Source organism: Anabrus simplex, chromosome 3, assembly GCF_040414725.1.
Source record: "Anabrus simplex isolate iqAnaSimp1 chromosome 3, ASM4041472v1, whole genome shotgun sequence".
Lineage (NCBI taxonomy): Eukaryota > Metazoa > Arthropoda > Insecta > Orthoptera > Tettigoniidae > Anabrus > Anabrus simplex.
In genome coordinates, this window is record NC_090267.1 from 387,270,227 (window position 1) to 387,296,782 (window position 26,556).

Consider the following 26,556-nt stretch of genomic DNA (forward strand, 5'->3'; position numbering starts at 1 on the left):
GCAGTTAGAAATTCCAGTGTCCCTCACCAAGATTATTTGATTCGAGAACTGGAAAGAATCCAAAGACAAACAGCTCGATCTGTTCTGGGTGATTTCTGACAACATGTTGCAAAGTTTTGGCAAGGGAAGACTTGGGAGAAAGGAGACGAGCTGCTCGACTTCGTGGTATGTTCCGAGTTGTCAGTGGCGAGATGACGTGTAATGATATTTGTACACGAATAAGTCTGAGTGGTGTTTTTAAACGTAGGAAATATCAAAATATGAAGATAAAGTTGGAATTCAAGAGGAAAAATTGGGGCAAATATTCGTTTATAGGAAGAGGAGTTAGGGATTGGAATACTTTACCAAAAGAGATGTTTAATACATTTTCAATGTATTTGCAATTGTTTGCAAAGCCGAGGTAAACTACAGATAGGGAACCTGCTGTCTAGGCGACTGCCCTAAATGCAGATTAGTGGTGACTGAAATCGAACCTGGGACAATCGGGCGGAGAATAACAATACTTTACGAGGATTTAATGTATTCCTCGCCCCCATAAAGTCATTCATCTACCACTAGGAATTATTCATTTACAAATTATTGTTTTATGGTAGGCTATTTACGATAGTAAGAATACGGTCAGAAATTAGCACGTAAGCAAGGTTGAAGTTATACATGACATCTGGTGACCTTTAACCACAACATTAACTGTTTTACTGTCCGGCTCTATGGCTAAATGGTTAGCGTGCTGGCCTTTGGTCACAGGGGTCCCGGGTTCGATTTCCGGCAGGGTCGGGAATTTTAACCATAATTGGTTAATTTCGCTGGCACAGGGGTTGGGTGTATGTGTAGTCTTCATCATCACTTCATCCTCTTCACGACGCGCAGGTCGCCTACGGGTGTCAAATAAAAAGACCCGCATCTGGCGAGCCGAACTAGTCCTCGGACACTCTCGGCACTAAAAGCCATTCGCCATTTCATTTTTCACTGTTTTATTTCGAATTCGAACCATAATTTTCCCCTTTCAGAAATCTCATCCTTATTTGAATGGGGTTCGATCGACGGCCGAGAAGCTCGTGACGATATCATCTTCGTGGCCTTTTCCCAATTTCTTGGTGTCAGCACTTCGTATGGATTTGGACCAGTTTTCCTGATGCCAACCCTGTATGGAGGGATGTGTTCTTTATTGTGGTGGTTAGTAGTGTGCTACGTAGATGAAGAGATGTGTTTTAACATTCCCAGAGTGAGAGGAATTAATCATACGCAGTTGAAATCCACGGCCCAGCCTAGAGTCGAACTGAGCGCCCTCTGAAACGAAGGCCACTAACGCTGACTATTCAGCCAAGAAACTGCACGTGCTACTTCTTTTTCCTTATTGGTTTGCGTCACATCGATTCAGACAGGTCTTATGGAGACAGCGAAGTAGGACGGGTCTAGGAGAGGGATGTAGGTAACATTGGCCTTACTTAAGGTACACCCTCAGCACTTGCCTGGTGTGAAAATGCGAAACCATCTTCAGGGCTGATGATAACGGGGTACAAACGCACCATCTCCCGAATGCGAGCGCACTGCTACGTGACCCAAACTGTGCAACCAACTCGCTCTGTGAGCCGGAGAAGTTCCGTGAAGATATCGTAAGTTACAAGTATCTTGTCATGAAACTTACGAAGTCATAGACAATTTAGCTTCTCGCAAGCTTATGCCAGATCCAAGCATTAGACTACAAAGGCCGAACTGAGTGGCTCAGACGGAATATCGATGACTTTTTGAGTCCAAGCTGTTCGATCCCGACACAGCCTAGTAGTATTTGGAAGCAGCTCTACTGACACGTCAAAGAAACCATAGGGACAAAATTCCGGCATCTCGGTGACTCCGAATACTGTAAAAGTAATATAGTCAATGGGACGTAAAAACCAATTACATTATTATTATTATAGACTGCAGAGTGGAAAGTGCAAACAAATCAAGAGTAGAATTCGAAAGTCACTGAATTAATTGGGAATGCCTATTACAATCTTTCTAAGCTACTCTTTGTTTTTTTGAATGGCACTTGTGAGTTCAAACGTTAAAATACTGTAACCTTTTCGTAGTTCGAAAGTCGAAGTTCTGATACTTTTGTCTTGAATATGAGAGAAAGATCGCGAAGTTTACTGAGATTTTATTATGTAACTTTCCCTATTAAATACATTGCTCCTACGATTTTTATCTACAAGATGATAGTCACAGAGTTTCATTGAGTTAATTCTGTCACAGACAAGAAAAATAACGAGTAAGGACATCCTGGCAACTACACAACACTAAAAGCAATTCTGGTTACTGGCCAGAGGAGAAATTAACGGAGTTTATAGCTTAATTTTGAATTACAAAGTAGTGAATGAGGGAATTCGGAGGTAAATGTGGTGATGGCTGTAAGCTATTAAAATAGTATAAAGCAGCAAACTACAGTTGGTGCCGGAAGGTGTTTTTGTTTACATTAGAACATGTTTTAGATTCTGTCTTTTCTAACCTCACCTTCCTTTAAACAAAGCTAGAGTAAATAAGAAAGATTAGAATTTATTCTTAGAACTAATAATAATACTGCACTTAGTTGGGATGCCACAGAATGGGAAAAAGAAGTGTCATGTAAGGAGGGAAAATGAAAGACTCCCTAATCTCGCTAACTTAGTATGGTTAGGTCGGAAAATAACAAGAAATTACCAAGGGAGGTGGTGGTGCTTAGGTCTTAGAGTGTAGAAGACTGAGGGAGTCCAGCACATGGAACATTTCTTACCAGTCAACAATTAAGCCTTCCCTAGTTTTTCACAAGAAATGTAATATATACTTTCTTTCACATGGCCACGATCGGTTCTTTTATGACGCTGCTAGACTGAGTGGCTCAGGCGGTTAAGGCACTGGATTTCTGAGCCCAAGTTGGCAGATTCGATTCTGCTCAGTCCGGCGGTATTTGAAGGTGCTCAAATACGTCAGCCTCGTGTCGGTAGATTTACTAGCACGTCAAAGAACTTCTGCGGGACAAAATTCCGGCACCTCAACATCCCCGTAAACCAAAAGAATTTTGTTAATGTGACGTGAAAGAAATATTATTTATTTCATTATTTATTTATTTATTTACTTTACGGCACTGTCCCCCGAAAATATAGTTGTCAGATATTTTTCAGCAATAATGGCTCTTTCTTCTTGGTGAGAAAAACAACGGGCAAACAATTATTTTCCTCAATTCCTCAATTTCCTGGTATAAATCTTTACTGACGAAATGTCCAGTTTGCTGAATAACAAAGAACATTTTATTCATAGATAATCCTACAGTGGAACGGATTAGTCGTTGGTGAGTTCAGTTCCGACTGAGGCCGGTGGGATTTAATAAAGTTCAAATGAAACTAACTTACTCTGTGTCCATGGTGGCTTCCAACATGTTGTGACAATGAAGGTTGAGAGTGTGTGGGGTCGGCGGTTAACAACACTGGCGGAGCGGCGACAATGTGACCGGACGAACACCAAGGGAGAAAAAAAAAAGTGGGCAAATTGTTGAGGATCGCGATAAGCAAATCCCTAGAAGAAGCTGGCAGCTGATTAAGGATGAAGAATGCACCCAAAGTGATCTAAAAGTGGAAAATGCCGAGAGGAGTAGCTCAGACTGTAGAATACTGGCCTTCTGGCTCCAAGGTGGCCGGTTCGATCCTGGCTCACTACGGTGGTATTGGAAGGTGCTGAAATACGCCAGCCTCGTGTCAGTAGATTTACCGGCACGTAAGAGAACTTCTGCGTGACAAAATTCCGGCACCTCGGCATCTCCGCAAACCAAATGACTTTTGTTAGTGTGACGCAGAATACACATTATTATTATTATTATTATTATTATTATTATTATTATTATTATTATTATTATTATTGATCTAGTAATATTTTTCCTGAAGGTATAGCTGGAATCTTCCTAATTAGAGATCTACTCTTTTTTTTTTAAATCGGCTGACTGCAGGATGAGATCCATGTATTTCCATGTATTCTAAAATTGCAATGTTTTCTGAAACTTTGTAGATCGTAATCTCGCCATGTGGTTACATTTGTTTACACTCAGACTTATCTATCGTGTTTCTTATCCCACCCCACGCAGTTTGGATTCATTGGATCAGGAATACAGAAAAGCAAACTTGTTTATAACTACATAACTACAGTCAGATAATACCAATCGAAATAATCATCCTACATTTCCCAATAGTCACACAGTCTGTTCGGTTGAAGTACTCTGATAGGCTGGAGTTCAATCCAAGTATCAGGCCAAACTTCTTGTGGAACATGACGGAAGTTAACATTCAAAGATTACGTTAGAAGTGCGAAACTTTTCATCAATACAGAACGAACTCGACTTTATGCTAGCTCTGGCTCACCCGGTAGAGCAACTTATGTAGTCATTCACTTATTCATCAAGGAACTTTGCGCAAACGAGTCGATCTAGCTGAGTACGTTCTCGAGGGAACCTGAACATTTCAAATTTAACGTCACCTCAGAACGCACAGGTCCTCATGAGTGAAATAAGAGAAAAGTGAATGCCTTCAATTTGTAGTGAAGGAAACTTACACCACATTGTGCAAGGGCACAGGTTTAATATTCATTAAACTTCCCCTCAGCTCAATGGGTAAGGTTGTTAGATAATATTCTCACGTGCCCAAGGTTTCGGATGGAATCATGATGAAGTCTGTTAGTATAAAATGACATTTTAATGGGATATATTGTTTTCTCTGCACAGTTTGGAGCCTCCCTTTCTATCAGCGCGACCTACTGACCACAAATCAATTACGCTCATGACTTCTTTGGCTTTTCTACGCCATTCATTTAGAAGTATCTATTACCCATTTATATGGATACTTTTTATCGCACTTTTCGAAATTCTCAATAGTGTTCCAGTAAAACGTATAAGTATTTATACCGATCACTTTGCCCTTGCTGGCGAGACGGAGTGTATACAGTGCACTTTGTTACTTCCATTGATATGTCTCAGTCTCATCCTTGGTTTGACAATAGGAACGTGATTGTGGTATGAGCTAAGCCGCAATGTTGTCCCGCAGGAGTTCTTTTACGTGCCGTTAAATCTACCGACACGAGGCTGACGTATTTGAGCACCTTCAGATACTACCGGACTGAGACAGGATCGAACCTGCGATGTTGCGGTCAGAAGGCCAGCGCCTCAATCCTCTGAGCCACTCAGCCCAGCAAAACAAATATTCAAACGTAGAGTATTTAGAATGAGTATAGTTATCAGTACTTACGCTTGCCCAGGAAATATTTGAAGTACCACCTCGTCTGGTACTCGGGGTTCTCGAGGACGGGCGTGCTCGGCGACCCGAATAGCTGTTAACAAAAAGAATAAGCACAATTTATTGATCATATATATCTTGAGTAACCAGTGGATGATGATGACATATGAGGAAAATAAAACCACTTATTCCATACATTAATACCGCATTTATAATACCTGTTTGGACTTGGCATACATTTTTCTCATAATGCATATAATATGTCCTAAGTATTTGTCTTAACGTTATAACAAGGCAGCTATCGAAGCAAAGAATAAATTAGAATTAGGCTTCAGTGTTTGGATATCACGGCTCAAAGAAACTTTGCCGTCAGTGATAAAAACGAGTTAATTTCAGAATAAGCTTCATTTGTTTCAAAATTTATCCCACAAATAGGGTTGGGATAGCTAAAATTATCAACTCGTTTTTTTTAAAGCAGGCGCTTTAACTCGACTAGCAATGTGTTTTCACTGGTCCAAAAATATGGATATCAGTCGGCGTCGGGCTTTGACCCATTAAATTGTGTCCCAACGGTAGCGTAGTAGAAACTCATGTTTGCAGGTAACTGAGTGAGGCCTGCCATTGTCGTGAAATAATTCGAAATCTCTTGATAGGAAGTCAGTTCATTTTGTGCTGCTCTTTCCCAGGTGTTGAGATGCCATTTAGACACAGAAATCACTATCATAAAAGCCCATCCGGAATTATATACTTCAATGTTCGGTCATTTTTTTCACCAGTCTCGATATTACGGCCCCGAAGGGCCATGGCCTACCAGGCGTCCGCTGTTCAGCTCGAAGACCTGCAGAGTACGAGGTCGCACGACGAATCCCCTAGGCCGTTATTCTTGGCTTTCTAGAGCGGGGCCGCCATCTCACCGTCTGATCAAGGTAAAAATCCCTGACCTGGACGGAAATCGAACCCGAGGTCTCCGGGTAAGAGGCAGGCACGCTATCCCTACACCGCGGGACCGACAACAGTTATATCAAGTACAGTTAATTCAATTTTTGCTTAGTTCATTCCTTTTGAGGCCTCCTATTCATTCTTAAAATGAACAGAACTGGGCGAGTCGGCCGTGCGGTTAGGAGCGCGCAGCTGTGTACTTGCATCCGGGAGATAGTGGGTTCGAACCCCACTGTCGGCAGCCCTGAAAATGGTTTTCCGTCTTTTCCCATTTTCACACCAGGCAAATGCTGGGGCTGTAACTTAATTAATGCCACGGCCGCTTCCTTCCCATTCCTAGGCCTTTCCTATCCTATCGTCGCCAAAAGACCTATCTGTGTCGGTGCAACGTAAAACAAATTGCAACAAGATGAGCAGAAAGTGAACAATTCTATCACGAAAAGAAGTAATAATTCTTCCACTCATTCTTTATTTTTCCTGTAAAGGAATAAAAAACGTAAATGTGTAAAATATTGTTTCATGAGTAAGAGAGACGTAGTTAAATTGAATTTTAATCCATCAACAAGCATTTTAAAATCTTTTATCACTGTATGCCTCGTAGAATAATCAGGTTAAAGTAATTTGTAACAAGAATATTCACGCTTTTAGAACCATGTGCTGATTAAAAGCAAAACATCTCGTAACTTTGTTCAGAGATTTTTTCAGGAGGTTATTGTTGTATACATCGGTTCAAATCCGGGCACATTGCAGAAAAAACATCAGTAGTAAAGGACAGTGAAACAATTTTTCAACTAATCCGTTTTAAATTCAACGGAAAATGTATATAAATTTTGTAACAGCATGTCTCTCAATAATCGACATCACGAAGTTTCCGTAGTCATGGTTTGAAAAATAAATCGATTCATCCAAACACTTCATTTCCCCAGAAATGTTTGCTAAGCATAACCTAGAGTTTCCTCTTCAGTTATTCCCCATGGTCCTCAGAAGCACATGGCAAGTCTTATTGTCGTAAGAGACGACTAAAAGGGGATCTCAAGAGTTCCCTATTCCACTTACTTGGGCTAGGATCCTCCATTCAGTCGTTTTTTAATCTAACCTCCCGACGGTGTACGTTTAATTTCGTGTCCTTTGAGGCCGTGACCTTTCTTCTGCTAGTAACTTCATACGTCGAATGATTTGGCATCTTCATTTTTCGTTTCTGGTTAGTGTTAAGAGGGGCTGGTTACACAGTTATACTTCCCCTTGAAACGATAACCACCACCACCACCACCACCATCACCACCACTACTACGGGTAAGTCTTATGACCAAACATGTTCCAAATCCTCGGTGCTATCTGGGATGTCAATCAAACACTAGGCTTTTAGGTTCTATCAGATTCATTAAAAGTTGCATTTCAGACTACGTAAAGACTTTCACAAAATAACATTTATAAAAAAGTATACCATCAGTGACTACCACAAGAGATAATTCACCATGAAATTACTTCAGTGCTAGTCACGTAGGTCTTCTTCTTTTTCCTGGCTTTTCCCCCCAATTTATCCAATCCTGTGTAGAAGAATGTATTCATCGTTACGTGTTTCTGTGGTGATTAGTATTGTGGTGGGTTGTATACAGGTGAAGAGAAGTGTATTAATAATAAACAAGCACCCAGTCCCCGAGCCAGAGGAATTTACAATTTGTTTGAAGTCGCACCGACACAGATAGGTCTTATGGCGACGATGGGATAGGAAGGGCCTGGGAGTGGGAAGGAAGCGGCCGTGGCCTTAATTAAGGTACATCCCCAGCATTTGCTTGGTGTGAAAATGGGAAACCACGAAAAAACATCTTCAGGGCTACCGACAATGGGGTTCGAACCCACTATTTCCCGGATTCAAGCTCACAGCTGCGCGCTCCTAACCGCACAGCCAACTCGCCCGGTGCCAGAGGTATTAGCCAGACGGGTTTAAACTCCTCCGCGCGGCTGGCAATCGAACTCAGGCTCTCCACACCCAAGGCTAGCATGTTGACCATTCAGCCAAGGAGCCTGATGCAAATCACCTAGGTGCCACTACATAAATGATGTAGGCTAGTCTAAATCCCTTCTGTGTGTTAACGTAGTTATTCACTTCACAGTGACTGTCCAACTTAGAGGTTTACCGGTAATAATCTAAACAGTTTATTAAAGTAGGGCGAATGGCCACTTGGTTAACCATGCCACACTTTAACTGCAGCACGTGTGAAGGACGAAGTTTTAGAAAGCCACACTGGATTATCAGTTCAGTGGACATTCAGGGACGTTTAGGATTTATGATTAAAAATTACTCCTGACACGTCAGACAATTTACTGGCAGAAGAATATTTGAAGAATATTTGGAAGCTGCTCCGATCTTCAATACGATTAGAGGAACTTCCCGCTTTGAGAGGATGAGGTTTTGATATTTGATATTGCGTTTAGTTCAAATATTCTGGAATGGAAATTCCCCATGATCCAGGAGATTAGGGGTCGGTCTTTCACATTTACATCCTGGCTCAAATCGCAGTGAGTGCAAATGAAATTATTGATGGACAAAGCGAAAAAGTCGTTTCTACCGAGCTCGATAGCTGCAGTCGCTTAAGTGCGGCCAGTATCCAGTATTCGGGAGATAGTAGGTTCGAATCCCACTGTCGGCAGCCCTGAAAATGGTTTTCCGTGGTTTCCCATTTTCACACCAGGCAAATGCTGGGGCTGTACCTTAATTAAGGCCACGGCCGCTTCCTTCCCACTTCTAGTCCTTTCCTGTCCCATCGTCGCCAAAAGACCTATCTGTGTCCGTGCGACGTAAAGCAACTAGCAAAAAAAAAAAAAAAAAAGTCGTTTCTTGTCTGTGGACTCGTTCTAGGTCTTACATTAACGACGTCGCTTCGAAAATGTGTTACCGAGTGAGTAGCTGAATGTTTTGAGAAACGTAGCTGCCGTTCTGGAAATAATGGATTCAAATCCCACTGTCGGCATCCATGAAGATGGTTTTCCGTGGTTTCTCATTTTCACACCACGGCTGCTTCCTTTCCGCTCATAATCCTTTCCTATCCCATCGTCGCCAAAAGACCTATGCACGTCGGTGCGACGTAAAGCAAATTATAAAAAAAGTGTGTGTTACAGATTTGCCACTCAGTCTGTTCCTATTCATTGGCGCTAAATGAGCCTTCGCTTGGCTGGAATCAGGTTAAGTATGATTTGATTAAATAATGAGTAGTTGGTGTATTGCTAGTGCTATTTATAAAACACATCATTTCTATTCATTTTGACACATGGTGACGCAGTGATGGCGAATTATATAGCCGAGTAGTGCCGTCACTAGCTTCTCATCAAGTCACCCGCAGGCGGAATTCCGGCTAATGCATACGGGATACTTGTGGAAAAGTCATATATGACGATATAAATTGTCACGTAAAAGTACAAGCTTCCTTTTGGCAGGCTGCCTAGCTCATATAAGCTCTGCTCACTCGAAAGGAAGTGGGTTCGATGCCCCGTCAGGACGTAAAAAACAACAGCTATGCCTGGAAAGGATCATCAACCTGTAAACAATTCACAAACGCACCTGTATGCAATAACTGTATATATTTTCCGATCTTATTTTTATATTTAATGTGATTCAAGGAATCTGAGAACGTCTACATATTTCGACCTCTTTCTTTGTTTCATAATTGGTTTTTGTTTTGTCTTTTCGTTTATAAAGTTTGCTCGACCGATCGGAAACATATCCCATTTCCAGTGTTAAAATTCTAAATTGAAAAATATATCATCATCACCATCAGAAATGTAATGAAATGCCGTATGGCTTTTAGTGCCGGGAGTGTCCGAGGACAAATTCGACTCGCTAGATGCAGGTCTTTTGATTTGACTCCCGTAGGCAACCCGCGCGTCATGATTACATACACCCAGCCTCTGTGCCAGCGGAATTAACCAATTATGGTTAAAATTCCCGACCCCACCGGGAATCGAACCTGGGACCCCTGTGACCAAAGGCCAGCGCGCTAACCATTTAGCCATGGAGCCGGAAATCATCCTCAGAGACCATCAGAATATCTTTCTGCAGACAGATATCAAGGGAACGATGTGAGCATTTTCTTTTAACTGAGTATACGTTCGGTCCGCGTCTCTCTTTAAATCTATAATCATTCCAATATTCTTCTTTGTACTCCACTCCACCTTCCATTTATCTTTCTATCTAAAATAAAGTATACGTCTGTTAAAAAAGAGAAAAACGAGAATGAGATGCACACCTTAAATGTAAATTTCGAGATGAACAAATGCGCAGACTGTTTTACGGAAGAATCGGCGTCAATCTTTAAACACTTCACTCCGCGCTATAGCTTCTCGTAATAAAATATTTCTTGTCTTGCTCTTCGTATACATAGCAGCTGCCTGGATGAGGTGGTAATGTCGTGCTTGGTTCATCCGAAACGACGTGAGTTCGATTCCCCGTCAGGAAGTCGAAAACATTTTAGAAACGAGATTTTCATTTTCGATAATAATAATGTTATTATGTTTTACGCCCCACTAACTACCCTTTTACGGTTTTCAAAGACGCCGAGGTGCCGGAATTTAGTCCGCAGGAGTTCTTTTACGTGCCAGTAAATCTACTGACACGAGGCTGACGTATTTGAGCACCTTCAAATACCACCGGACTAAGACAGGATCGAACCTGCCAAGTTGGGGTCAGAAGGCCAGCGCCTTAACCGTCTGAGCCACACAGCCTGGCGATTTTCACTTTCGGAGGTGCACATGGTTCTGAGGTTCACTCAGCCTAGTAGGGGGCAAAGGTGGCCGGGCACAGAACTAATCACTCCACCCTACCAAATGCCGAGATTACGGATAATAGAAGCCTTTACCTGACCCGTCAATAGTTTTCACGGCCTGTATGGAGATGAATTTGCCCCTGTGTTTGGTTGGTTGGTTTTGCTATCACTTTCATATTTTACGCACGAATTGCTGTATGTGTCTTCTGCGTCATCTGTCTTGGAAGAAGAAAACTGCCAGTTAAAGCGAGTCGAGTGTTCGTGGACCCCAAACAAGAGTCTGTGAAACACTGTGTACGCTTGATACTACATTGTTGTGATTTTGTTCTTGGGTAAACATAGCCTATTTTTACTGTCATTATATGGTTTATTTCTATTGTTAGATGTTACTGGAGTTATTGTTGTCTTATTATACTTTTATTTATTATTCGTTAGATCGAGATAATTGACGAGTAGAGTATGGTATCAAAACTCTCCTGAAAGAAATTTCCGATGATGATGATGATGATGCGGTGATTGATGATTCATCTGAGAAGATGAGTGTGAACTCTCAGACCACAATACAGGTACAAAGCATCTTTTGCAGACATCTCAACTGAAATCGGGTTCCGTGGCTATCTGGCTAGCATCCTGACAATTGGGCCAAGGTGCCCGGGATCAATTCCCGACCAGATCAGAGTTTTTATCCTTTCAATTTCTCTACCTCGGGGGCTAGATGTGTGTGCCATCTTGAAAAATAGAATTCATTCCAGGTAGGGCGCAATCCTCACAGACGATCAGGTGAGCCATGAGCGTCAATTCGACTGGCTTGCACTAGGCTTCTGTGCAGGCCGCATCCATCCGTCCGTCCGTCCGTCCGTCCGTCCGTCCGTCCGTCCGTCCGTCCGTCCGTCCGTCCGTCCGTCCGTCCGTCCGTCCACCCATCCACCCACCAATCAATCAATCAATCAATCAATCAATCAATCAATCAATCAATCAATCAATCAATCAATCAATCAATCAATCAATCAATCAATCAATCAATCAATCAATCAATCAATCAATCAATCAATCAATCAATCAATCAATCAATCAATCAATCAATCAATCAATCAATCAATCAATCAATCAATCAATCAATCAATCAATCAATCAATCAATCAATCAATCAATCTGCATTTAGGGCTCTCGCCGAGGTGGCAGATTACCTATTGTTTTATTAATTTTTTCTTAAATATTTTTAAAGAACTAGTCCTATAAATGAATATTTGCCCCAGTTTGCCCTTTTGAATTCCAACCTAATCTTAATATTATGATCCTTCATTGTCTTACAAGCGGGCGAGTTGGCCGTGCGGTTAGAGGCGCAGCTGTGAGCTTGCATCCGGGAGATAGTGGGTTTGAACCCCACTGTCGGCAGCCCTGAAAATGGTTTTCCGTGGCTTCCCATTTTCACACCAGGCAAATGCTGGGGCTTACCTTCATTAAGGCCACGGCCGCTTCCTTCCCACTCCGAGACTTTTCCTATCCTATTGTTGCCATAAAACCTATTTGGCCCGACGTAAAACAACTAGCAAAAAAATAAAAAAAATAAAAAAAAATTAAACAAAGTAAAATAAAAAGCATACTTTTAAACGCTTCAAGTGAAGATGAAATAACTTCCTCCGAATCTCTCGTGCAATATAATCGGCAGGGATAGTGTGAAAAACGGCGCACGTTACCTATAAAGTGGAATGTGAGGACGAGTAAGCAAAATTTTGTTACCAGTACACTTTTGTCACATGTGAGACCTCATACTAAAAACTGAAAGGCTCCGGCTCAGTGACTTTCTTTAATGGAATAATTCGTCAGTTGGCTTTCTGTATGAATATAAATAGACACTTTTTCAAGAATATAAAACTGAATAGCAAGAAATCGTAATAATAATAATAATAAAAATAATAATATTAATAATAATAATAATAATAATAATAATAATAATAATAATGTTATTTGCTTTACGTTCCACTAACTACTTTTACGGTCTTCGGAGACGCCGAGGTGCCAGAATTTAGTCCCGCTGGAGATCTTTTACGTGCCAGTAAATCTACCGACACGAAGCTGACGTATTTGAGCACCTTCAAATACCACCGGACTGAGCCAGGATCGAACCTGCCATGTTGGGGTCAGAAGGCCAGCGCCTCAACCGTCTGAGCCACTCAGCCCGGCAGCAAGAAATCACACGGGTGAACATGCATACAGGAGATGATAGGTTTGAACTACTCTGTCGGCAGCCCTGAAAATTGCCTTCCGCTGTTTTCCATTTTCACACCAGATAAATGCTGGGATTGAGGCCACGGCAACTTCTTTCCATACAGTCGTCTAAAGACCTGTTTGAAAGGTGCAACGCCAATCCGGAAAAAAGATTTAGTTTTGGGATTTAGCTATTAATGCGTGAAGTCGTAAAATAAAATGGCCGCCTTTCATTTATGAAGGCAGGGCTGAATGGCTCAGACGGTTGTGGCGCTGGCCTTCTGACCCCTACTTGGCAGGTTCGATCCTGGTTCAGTTTCCGGTGGTATTTGTACGTGCTCAAATACGTCAGCCTCGTGTCGGTAGATTTACTGGCACGTAAAAGAACTCACGTGGGACAAAATTCCAACACTTCGTCGTCTCCGAAGAAACATACATAATACGAAGCAGTATGGAGATTTTGCCGAAATATTTTTTTTGTAAAATATTATGTAATATGAACTATTTTGCGTGTATTGCCATCTAAACTTCGCTACTCGTAAATATCCTACTTGCGAGTTGGCCGTGCGCGTAGAGGCGCGCGGCTGTGAGCTTGCATCCGGGAGATAGTAGGTTCGAATCCCACTATCGGCAGCCCTGAAGATGGTTTTCCGTGGTTTCCCATTTGCACACCAGGCAAATGCTGGGGCTGTACCTTAATTAAGGCCACGGCCGCTTCCTTCCATCCCATCGTCGCCATAAGACCTATCTGTGTCGGTGCGACGTAAAGCCCCTAGCAAAAAAAAAAAAAAAAAATCCTACTTTCCAGAGCGCTAGTAACCACGATTTAGAATATGAAATTTCATATTCTGCCTGGCCCTAGAAATAAGTTACCTAAATACATGTACTGGGTATGGGATTAGTGCCGGCCCCGCGGTGTACGGATAACGTGCTTGCCTCTTACCCGGAGGCTCCGGGTTCGATTCCCGGTCAGGTAAGGGATTTTTACCTGGACCTGAGGGCTGGTTCGAGGTGCACTCAGCCTATGTGATTACAACTCAGGAGCTATCTGGCGGTGAGATAGCGTCCCCGGTCTAGAAAGCCAAGAATAACAGACGAGAGGATTCCTTGTGCTGACTACACGACATCTCGTAATCTGTAGGCTCTCGGGCTGAGCAGCGGTCCCTTGGAAGGCCAAGCCCCTTCAGGGCTGTTGCACCACGGGGTTTGGTTTTTGTTTGTTTGTATGGGCTTTGTTTCTTTGTCTATTGTCCTACTACGTTATTCCTTCCATTTTTACCACTGTTTATGTAAAAAATGCTTTGTCATTGACCGTTTGGTTGGGTGGTGTCGGTTTATTAACAGTGAGAACGTTAAAAATTACGGGCGAGTTATGATTGGGACATGGCCATAGGTTTTGTGTGAATAATGTCATCGCATGTCCGCCCCCGTAGCGTAACGATTACCACTATTAGCTGCCGTCCTTCGGGGCCCGGCTTCGATTCTTGGTATTGTCAGAGATTTAGCAATGGCAGAAGGGCTGGTATGTGGTTAAAATGGTACATGCAGCTCAGTTCCATGGGGGGTGTCCCTGAAAAGAGTTGCACCACCTCGGGATAAGGATACGAGTTTTCTTTATGTTATCGCATCATGACTTGGCATGTGTCAGTTCTGTTAATAGTTTGAAGAATACCCAAGAGATGGTCACATGCAACTGCGTAGGCGACGCTCAGAACTAAGGCAAATTTTCGGCAAAACGCTCCGCTGTGGCTATTATTTTGTAGGCGACGCTTCTTAGCCGAGAACTCTTTAATCCTTTGTCTGTAGACTAATTGGTATTGGTTATTGTTTTCAGAGGAAGTACAACTGGGCAACTATTCTCTATTAAAACTACTCATAAGGTAAATGGAAGAGTTCTGACTCTTCGAAGAAACAAGGAATCGGGCAAACGAAAGGGAAAGGCGAGAAGAAGTAAAACTCCCTGGGGCTCACAAACTTAATACCGTCGTGGTCGGAAAAAAGCAGGAGTTCACCAAAGGAGGTCAGGTAGTAAAAATTAAAGCGAGTAGCCTGCTATAAGTGAGTGGAAACAAGGCAAACCCAGCTAGTGACCCTTTGGTCACCGAAATACGCTCCTAATTTGAGTGCCCCTGGGATCACTTCTAGTCTCCAATTACGACGGACAGAGGATACGGTTAAAGTATTCTATCCCTACTCACAGAGAGATTTGTCTGTAAGCTCTTGTACTTTCTACTATTGTGATTGGGATCGTTGAATTTGTCTCGAGGAAATCTATTCGTAGATACTTTTTTCTAGATTTCTGCTTGAACTTATTGGTCAAATACTTCGACGTTATGAATTTGATGCCACTGTACGATTTAACTCCCTAAATCGCATTGTCTCTGAACTTCATTTGCAATGTACGGGTCCACACAGAAGAGTTTGTAAGCTATCGTTTTACACTTCTTTCATCCCGATTGGACTTAGGTTCAGAAAATACGCCGTCCCAAATGTCGTTGAGCTCGCCAATTAGAGATGCATACGTCACCTTCTTCCATTCAAGTCACAATAAATGGCCACATTGTTGACTGTGGAAGTAGGTTTAATTTACCGGCCCGTAGTTTGAGCGTTTCTGTCACCCCAAAACATGCATAATATAAAAACTAATGCAGATAATACACTGAAATGTCGCATTCATGCCATTGAAGGTTATGACTTACCCATTCTTCATTCCTCGAGTGATTGCTGGCTGTGGTACAAATGTTTCATTTGAAATAATTCCAAAAAAGAGCGGATCCATGTACTCTAAAATCATTGAAATTTCGGACGTTGGCGGACTATACATTTTTCGCAACTATCTCTGAAACACCACTGTATCCACGAAATGGACATAACGTATATCAGGTTTATTGTCTTTTCTTTCTCCCATTTTCCAATCATTACGGTTCTTTTGTATCACCGGCCGCGCGCGTTTGGAAGAACCATGAGAGGGACTTTCACTCTCACTTTCTTCAATATTCGGCTCACTTCAGTATCTTTCATTGTTGCTGTCACTATCCTCGAACTTGGATTAGTTTTCCAAAACGCTATTTTTGCTATAATCGCCATCTAAAACAATGTCTACAAGCGCTTTCAATCTCTCGTCGCCATTGCCGCGTAGCCGGTTCAACTGCATGATGAATACAGAATACCGATTAAAATAAACTGTTACTAGCAGTTTCCCGCTGGCTCCGCCCGCAGTGTACAAAGTATGGTGTTGTTCGTTACCATACTCACGGATGTATTTGCAAAGTTTCGAGTTAATGAAATAAAGCACATGATCTGCTGTGGAAATAGAATGTAATATTATGTCAACAAAACATTTGAAAATACATCACACAAAGAAATTGAATTAAACGTTCCTTGGAACAACACTATGCGCCGAACTGTTAAAAAGTCCTCCAAAGATCTTCGTCACGGAGACAAATGTACTCATAACTTTTATCACAATCTACCAATTTAAGTTGTTATTACCTCAAAAGAAAGCGCTTGATCCACTGAGTGTTTTTACATCAAAATGAACTACGTACCTCAATCAGAAGGAAAGATGATTGCTTTAATGAGAAAAGAAATGAGACGTCAAATTGAATGTGGACTCACAACTCTCCTCAGAATCAACCAATTTGAATAGCTAAGAGCTGAAATGAAAGAGCTTGATCCACCGAGTGTTTTCAGGCCAAAACGAAATCCGTATCTCAATTAGAACCAAAGATATGAAAAATTAGATAATTTGAGGAAGGCGGGAGTTCAGTGATTTATAGTAGCTGATGACAAATCTGTGCATGAATACCTTTCAGTTTAAAAAGTGAAGGAAATCGACCCGATAGAATGGCTGGACTGACTTTAGTTTTCATAAATTTTTTAAATATATAGTGAACCCGACAGGGGCATGATCCAAGGACCTTGGGCTGATATCGATCTCAGTAATTACGCACGCAATGCTATTAAAGGGAAAGAACGCTGAAAATGATTAATATTCATATCATTAATAGAGGTCATACCGAAACTAATTAATATTCATACCATTGAGATAGATAAATTGTGTATTTTAAAATTATTTTATGAGATTTCTTTGTCTGCGACTTATTGCGCAGTATTATCCTTTGTGTAGCGGGGGCCCCGCAGATGAAGCCAAGCCAACTTAGACCCGGGAGGGGTTACGAATGGGGATTCCCTATGACATCACTCGAGAGAAGACATCCCTCCTCAAGGCTCACAGAATGAGGGGAAACTAACTTTTTCGAAACGGAATATAGGAGCCATCTTGGAATCGGACTGGCCAACTTAATTACCGACGAGGTAGAAAATTAATAAAACTCGAATTAGGGGCTCATCTCCCGATTTAAAAGGGATGAATGCTACTGGGACATTTATTTAGAGTGTTTAATGTCCTCTTCCGTGATAACTTTCAGCAGGAGAAAGAATACTGTGTTGTTTCTGCGTGGAAAAGTACTGGGGCCATCTGGTTAGTGTCATGACAGCTCCTCGAGACCGGGACTTCACCCCGTGTGGTGGGGGAAGCAGAACATATTTTAATTAATTTAAAGAGATTCACCGAAGGATAATTGAGTGGTTATGTCTCAATCGCACCAACTAGATACTGGTCACCGACCAATCGTACTATTTTACCTCGAGTACGCCGGGAATAGGCGATACGCAAATTAGTGGAAGGGGTATCGCTCCCTAGTAAAAACTACTGCAGAAAGGAAGAAGCGTCAGTCGGGATTTGTGGCTTACAGGCGGCGAAGCTACGTGTTGTCGAGCTTCCAGTGATCTTTTGTTTGAGTGAATTTCAATTTAATTTACAAGTGAAATCGCGTACTGTGCGTAAATATTGCAGAGATTGGATAGACGTGATGCTAGGGTCTAAACTTTAAAGATCAGAGACGTGTCGCGAACATTAAATATAATTTGTAATATTATTATTATTATTATTACTACGGCGCTACTGTGTCGAGTAGTGACAAAGGTACGCGGAATCCGATACTGAATCGCGGATTGCGGAGTGAGGTCCGGTATCGTGGCTGGACGTTCACACCGAATGTAACTAAATAAATCTTGGAATAAATAGTGACGTGTTGTGTGCCTCAGGAATATTGCCAGCGGTTTCGTCAACCTAGAACAATGGACTCCCAGTTGGAAAGAAGAATGGTGCCTCCAGTAACTGCTGTGGTGCTTATGGGTCAGCACTAAACCCACAATGGACTCCCTGAGCTGACAACGGGTCATCGAGATGGAGATGAGTATAAATCATAATTAATATGACGTAATCAGATTGGGCGGGGAACAGTTATCATTACCTGACGCTATAATGTTAAAGATTGTAACTTCAGTAATGTAGATGTGCTACCATGATACACGTAGCTTTTATTTACTTTATTTAATTAGTAACACGTCTGAGCAATCAATTGTAAATAAAGGGGTAACACGATAAGTTTGCATGCAGTAATAGATTGACTTAATCATTTTATTTGGGAAAACTTGTAATTATTGATGCGTCAGGAGACTAATTTTTAGTAATTCAGAGTAATTCAAGTTAGGTTGTAGTTAGTCCAGCGAGGATATTGCATGGCTGGTAAATAGGGTAATTTTATTCCGTGAGCACCCAGAGCTACGAGATATGACTTCGGAACTGACATCCCAGGCCTCCAATGACATATATTTAGATAGGAAATGTACGATTTTAATTGGCAGGCTTATCACCATTTAAGTGCAAATTGAGGAATATTTAATTCATAATTGTATTACCGTGTGACGATTTTATCAGAAATCACAATTTAGATAGGGATTAATTACACCGTCATTACGAGGAAGTTAATTATGATCACGCAGTATGGTCTAATTTCCAGGTAAGTCGTGTAGGGAGATGGTGTAATGATGAACCCAATAATAATAATAATAATAATAATAATAATAATAATAATAATAATAATAATAATAATAATAATAATAATAATAATAATAATAATAATAAATTGTAGTTATGGTAATCAAACAAGTATTGGTATCATAGAAACCGGTGTCGCGTCGCGGGATCATGATGTTGTAAACGAATATGTGTGTTGAATTGAAGTGAAGTATTGAGAGCCGATGTAATTTTGTTTAAGGAACAATGAGGCTCAGTTTATTAGTGAACGATCCCCGAGATGGGGTGTTTTGTTAAGAAAGGGCGTTATGCCTGTGAAGGCCGAGGCCAATGACCACCCGCCGTGTGGGGGCTGGGGGCAGTTGACCTACTGAGGAGAAGTGTCGGTTTTTTGTGTATTCTCGTCCGCTCGTGTAAGAGGGAGCCTTGAGTTGAAGTGAATGAGGGCGAAAGAATCGCTTAATAATGAAATATTCAACACGCCAGACTGATGTAGTCGCTAATAAATGACACGGCGATTGTTACCAGTACTTGTTAGTTTACTGCCATTACACACTTGAGTATAACGTAGTTTAGGGTTTTCAGAGTCCCACTTCCATCCCAACGGGTGTCAGTTCAGTTCCCGACAGCGGCATTGGTACCCCAATGCTCAACCGAAGGCTGGATGTCTCACGTGTTTACTGTATATAATTTGTGTTCTTTAAGGGTTTATGTATCTTGTTGTGATTATAATTGAGTTACCGATGGTGTTGACCATCGGGGTGGTGAATTTTTTACAAGTGAGGGTCGGTTCAAACCCGGGCGTTTGTTCCACATTTTATGAGTTCCTTCGTGGTACTTCGTTGGGGAATAGCTGTGTGTTTAGTATAGGGATTGCTCAGATTCGTTGCATGCATGTTAATCCTATTGGTCAATGATATCACATAGCCTCAGTGTCTATGATAAGTGTTTTCCCGTTCGAATCTCGTCATAATGGATCGCTCTGCGATAGATAATACTCGGATCCATCACAAACGACTGAAAGTCGATAACAAACAACAACAATTGATAATAATCCATGTAATTCATTTGTATATAAATGCGTCATTACCATCATCATCATTAAGGCCTAATAAACCACGTGTATTAATCTAAACTTTAACCCGAATGTGTTCTCATTGTAATTAGGTATGACCCGTCTCCTACCCTGTATGCCCTTAAGCTTAGTCGAGTTAAGCGCCCATTTGTTTTATTCCAACCCGTTAACGCCCTGTAGACATCATGCCGGAGCCATTAGGTGTAGGGACGGGCACAATAGATTCAACATTCCCAGTGCCACACAAAAATACAGACAGCCTATTTTACCAACAGTATATTTCTCTAGTTCCTTACAGTGTGGATTGTGAGAAATTATATTGCAAAGATAATTTAATATACGAAGACAAGCAAGGCACTGCGTCATTGCGAGCTGAGCTCGTCATTTGATTCATGCGCCAAAACACCGCGCGCGACCACAGCTCGTCATATGACGCGAACGAGTTAAGAGTGACGATCAGGAGTTCGTGCGCTCGTGTGGCTGATGTATCCTAAATAAATATTACATATTTCCTGAATCCATCGAAACAATTAATGTCCACATGAGCTGATAAGCTCTGAGATATGTGTTTACATAAAACCTGACCTATTATCATTAATTCCGATTTTTTTTAAATGCGCTCCTTAATTCGGACCGATTTTGGAGGTTACATCAAAATACTTTAGTCGATCGAACATAATTCATAATATAAACGATAAGTCAAGGCATAAAAGATGAAGGAAAACTTATTTCGGCAATGCTGAATATAGCGAAATTATTAATCTATATTCCATAGGCCCCAAAAGTATATATAAATGGATGTATCAGATTCCTTTCACCTCCGAACTACCAAATGTCATTTACCAACATACATTTTATCATCATTAGCTCCTCATCTGAGGAGGCATCCGGCATATCTTCATAGAATTCGCTATTAGAACAGTAACAGAAAAAAACCAAAGGGATACATTTTAATGGCAAACAAATTCGTAGTATTCGCTTTGCAGATGATACTGCATTGATAGTTGGTTCAGAGCACAAAATGACTAGGATGTTCGGTATACTAAACAACACATTAGAGAAGTACAGGCTAATAATAAACACAAAGAAAACGAAAATGATGGTCGTTCGAAAGAAGACGACTGAATTGAAAACAAACATTAAATTAGTCTGTGATGAAAAATAGATCAGGTTAAAGAATTTTGTTATCTGAGTAGTATAATTACCAATGATAATCAGTGCCTGACAGAAGTCAAAAGAAAAATTGTTATGGCAAAACAAGTGTTTCAAAGCAGGAAAATATATTGTTAAATAAGCAGATAGGAATTGAAACCAGGAAAAAATTTGTTAAAACCTCTGTTTGGAGTGTGATAACTTACGGTTGTGAGACCTGGACTTTGTGGAAACAAGCACAATCAAGACTAGAAGCTGAAGAAATGTGGTTCTGGAGAAGACTGACAGGGACGAGTTGGACAGAAAAGAAGGCTAATATCCAAATCTTGAATGACGTTACTGAGAAACGGACCTTAATTTATTCAATAGAGCAGAGGAAAGCTAAATTTCTTGGACACGTCCTACGACATGACACCTTTCTCCAGAATGTCTTCGAAGGAAACGTCCTAGGGAAGAAGTCGAGAGGAAGACCACGTCTCTCATACCTTAGGAACATAGTCACTCAGCTGGGTTTTGCTTTCTATGTCACGATGAAAAGGGCTGCTGAAGATCGTGGGATGTGGCTGCATCGACAAGGCTTAGCCTTTAGATAATGGATGGGTGGACATTTATCTCATCTCCGACCCCGTATCTAGAAACGGGACCACGGGGTAGACAAACATATAAATGGACGAGTGTGTGTAAGTTCCAACAGAGCTCTAGAACGCATGGAGCAATTTCAACCGAACTTAGTACATATGGATTGCTATTTGGAAAAAAAATACTGTTGGGATAAGACATCCCTTAGTACCCGTATGGCTGGAGGTGGAGAGGGGGTAACACATAAAAGAAAATTAGTATCGAATCCATAGTTCTCGGGGTCGTTGAGGTGAATAGTGACACTTCGGATGCCGTTTAAGTCAAAGTACAGCCCCATTGGCATTGGAAGTGAGAAGGGGTGAAGAAGAAAAAGCTCACAAAATGACCGAGATTAGTGCTGAATTCACAGTTTTCGGGGTCGCCAGGCTGATCGGTTACAGTCCCAATGGCAGTTAGAATTGTGTACATCATATATATGTATAGCGCTGCGCGTAAATACACACAATTATAACTTATTTTTATTTGTTTATGTGAAAGGATCACCTGCTTCCCGGAAGATCTGGGCTGCCACAAGGATAAAGTTTAACGCGAAAAAATTAATTTAAAGCTGAAACTTGCAACTTAACACATAACAGTAACTATCAAACTACAAAGTAATTCGTAAAATATCAATCAGCGTCACAATAAAGAAATATACAAAAATTAACTTCACACATAATTAACAGGTAATACAAATCGTAAAAGTAAACATTCAAGAAAGTACCCAGGCAGCGCGGAATCCTACAGTTAGTAGGAAATAATTCAATTTTTTAATGGATGCAAAGCAAAGCCATCTCCGTACAGGACATGAAGGACCTTGGAGGAGTCAAAGGTAAAGGCTTTCACTATTTGTAACCTCATAGCTAGCATTTCCGGCTCCATGGCTAAATTATTTGCGTGCTGGCCTTTGGTCACAGGGATCCCGGGTTCGATTCCCGTCAGGGTCGGGAATTTTAACCATAACTGGATAATTCCCCTGACACGGGGACTGGGTGTATGTGTCGTCTTCATCATCATTTCATCTTCATTACGACGCGCAGGTCGCCTACGGCCGTCAAACGAAAAGACCTGCACCTGGCGAACCGAAGTCTTCGGACACCTGCCGGCACTAAAAGCCATACGCCATTACTATTATTAGTAGTTAGCATTATCCCCGAGCGTCCTTAGCCCGTAGGAATTAATCAGGTACTCAGTTTAGTGTAGGCTGAGTTAACTTAAGGGCTCCAAAAGTGGAAATCTCGTTCACGAATTTTTCAACTTCCTGACGGAAAATCAAATCCATAAACGGGCACAATTTTATCAGCCCTGACTGGCAGTAGGCTATCTATTAATAATAAATACAATAATTATTTTCAGATGACCAAGCAAGTGGCCGCGTTGCTTGAGTCAAGTAGCTATCAGCTTGCATTCGGGTGATAGTGGGTTCGACCCCCACTGTCAGCAGCCCAGAAGATGATTTTCAATGGTTTCCCATTTTCACACCAGGCGAATGTTGGTGCTGTACTTTAATTAAGGCCACGGTCGCTTTCTTCCCACTCCTACGTCACCTATCTGTGTCGGAGTGACGTAAAGCAAATTGGAATAAAAAATCAGATGAATTTCAGGAAGTGAATAATAATGTCTTTATTTATTGTAATACAATAGGGAAACGATACTCTCTCATACATCTTAGGATAGGAGTTTTTAACGACGTTCAGAATGTTGTCAGCCAAGCCGAGCCGAGAAGCGTGTGGTGCGGCTCCTACTACGGTTATCACCTTCCATTTCACGTGCTGCTCCATAAACCCGAGGGTTAAGGGTGAGTAATAAAGTTATATTAGACTGAAATAGGTGCTATTAATGGCTCACAGATTTGACATAGCCTATTTCAATCTAGGTGATGACAGATAATTTCACTTTCGGTCGTACGTTATTCTATCAATATTTCACATGTAATGTTAACAAAAACAACAGTTAACATTCATGTTCCGCCATATTAACCTCTTTGAAGCTATTCTAAGTTTCGGTTCACCAAACATATCACTCTTTTTGGTTGCGGAAGAATTGATCGAGAAATATTCCAGCCAAGTCCTATTTTGGTACTTACAAAAGCAATGATAAGTCCATTAGTAAAGCCCGGACTTTTATGCAATAACAGGTTAGATTGCAAACGAATTTGTTTAGCAGGTAGTGTCGGCCACCCGCTCTTCCATAGTGTAGCAACAGTAACATACATTATAGGGATTTTGATGGGCCGAACCCCTAAAATTTATGCAAACCCCATAGTATAATCGTTGTGAAGGTAGACTATACTTGCTACTCGTTTCAGTAAGTTTGCATTCTAACCTATTAAAGCATTAAAATCCGGGCTCTATCCATTAGTTATTTTGTCCAATCGATGTCAGTCTCTGGCAATTTTTTGATCTCTATGACTGATGTTTTCATTTCTGTCGAGTTTCTTTGCTGGGTCGCTACATTACGTGTATTGGAACGTGTGCTGTCGACTCCCGGGGAGGTCTATTAAGTCGTTTCTTTGTATGACATTTATCTAAAGATTTTAAAGAAGTACGACAAATGTGGTGCAAATGTAACTATTTTCAGAAAATAAGAATAAAGCTCTTGCGTGCGAATAGCCTGCTGGTTTATCCTGAGATGTTCGTATGCACATGGGAGGAACTAGACACATTCCTTTCTCGTAAGATAGTACCTACGATAGAATTGCTTGAATTAATTCTCCACAAATATTCTCAATCTTAGAGCAACTCTTCCAAATAATAGATCTGACAAAATATTTGAAAATCTTATGTCACGGTAACATTTTCTCGGAAAATGTAACGGAGCAGTTGTAAATGAAACTTTGATATTGATGAAGATACCCAGTTTTGATAACTGTTCTCTGTCTCCTTGAGTTAACCGCACCTGATTTCACAATTGTGACAAGAAAATTCAGCCGGCTATTTTCCGCTCAGCTATACTTTTTGGCAGTGTTTGTCTGTCATATTCCCATTACTGTATATCTGATGTTGAGACCAATAAATAAATAAATAAACATTGTTGGGTACTGTAGAAGGTAGTTGGTAAGAAGATCCCAATTAGAGTAGATTTCAATGTGTGGAACAACCGCCAGGGTTACTTGATTCGAGAAAAACACATGTTTCTTACTGTGGGGATTTTCGAAGAAAAAAAACCCACAACAACAACACAGTATTTTGGGCTGGGAAAATTTAGAGCAAGGAGACGAGATACTCTTCAAAGCGGTATATTCAGGACTGTGAGTGGAGAGATGGTGTGGAATGACATTACTTGCCGAATAACTTTGAATGGAGCTTTCAAAACTAGGTAAGATCATAATACAGCATGAAGATAAAGTTGGAATTCCAAAAAGAAAAATTAGGACAGTTTTTAATAAGACTAATTAGAAATTCGAATAATTTACCAAGAGAGATGGTCGATTAAATTCCAACTTCTTTGTAATCATTAAAGATTATTTAAACAACTGCTAGGGAATCTGACACCTGGGAGAAAGGCGTAAATGCAGATCAATGGTGTATGATTTTGATGTAGTATATTTCTAAAATTTGGAATACACCCGCTTCCATTTTTTCGGTTCATTTACTAGAATTTGGACTGTAGCTCATTGTCACTAATTGCAGGGGCTGTGTTCGGAATTGACAAGGTAGTGAGGTGACGCGTTATTTCACACTCCAGCGCACTCCCCACGTTTTAGACGCCAAAGGTGGTTGGGCCCTAGTGTGGAAAACAAACTCTGCGAGAACGCTGTTGCTGATCTGATATGGAAAGTCGTTTCCGATTCTAACCACCTATCGCTCAGATTGCATTATGTTGGAGGTAAATACAGACAGGACTGTGGAAAATCAAACATGATTTCATTTTTACTGAATTACGACCACAAATGTAATTGAAAGAGCACAATATATTAGAATGTGTGGTGAAGAGATTAAAACGATTGTTTGCCATATACCATTTTGAAATAATACTTAGGCCTATATCTAATTTCGTTACCATATTGGGCTATTGGCTAATTTCAATTCAAATATTGTCTGTAGTTGACGTGTTATAGAAGGGTAAAGGCCAATCTGACCATTAGTTTTGTTGTGATGAAATGTGTTTGTAGTGGTGTTCTCAAATAGGCATTTCTTAGATGACAGAGTTAGGAAAGAAACCCTTAAGGACTGAACTGAGATAAAATCACAGCTTCCTGGGAATAAATAGACCAACGACAAAGGCAAAGAAAATTGCAGTCATTATCAGGATTTTTATCACCGATTTTCCGTCAATGAAGTTCCCATTCTCACGTAATAACTATCGAATTATATTGAAATATTTAGATTTATACCAAGTAATGATATATTATTCATTTTTACAGATGTTAGGTAGTACCGTGAACTTCAAAATGGCGAAGCGGCAAAGCGTAAAATATTACTGGCGTAATCACGGACCTACTGAGTGGATTTCAACAAAGATTTGTGGAGTTAAATTTCGCATATATTTTTAGAATAATCTTTTGAGATATTTTAATGGTGTCATGGAAGGACAAACATATTTAAATGGTACTGGAAGGGATAGAATATATATGGTGCATTGCCTAACAGCTTCTGTCACTGATGGTGTTATGAGGAATATGAGCTACGAATTTTAGGTAAATAAAATATAATGATGCATGAGGATATATTATTTATTCCTAAAAAT

At 40.9% G+C, this 26,556-nt stretch overlaps 1 protein-coding gene across 1 annotated transcript in view; it reads right to left on the reverse strand.

Moving 5' to 3' along the window:
* Positions 1-26,556, reverse strand: part of LOC136866822 (GTPase-activating Rap/Ran-GAP domain-like protein 3) — a 451,356-nt gene that overhangs the window by 141,602 nt on the left and 283,198 nt on the right. Inside the window, exon 4 of the mRNA XM_067143927.2 lies at positions 5,244-5,325. Within this exon, the coding sequence (XP_067000028.2) occupies positions 5,244-5,325 (82 nt within the window). The remainder of the gene's footprint in view (positions 1-5,243; positions 5,326-26,556) is intronic.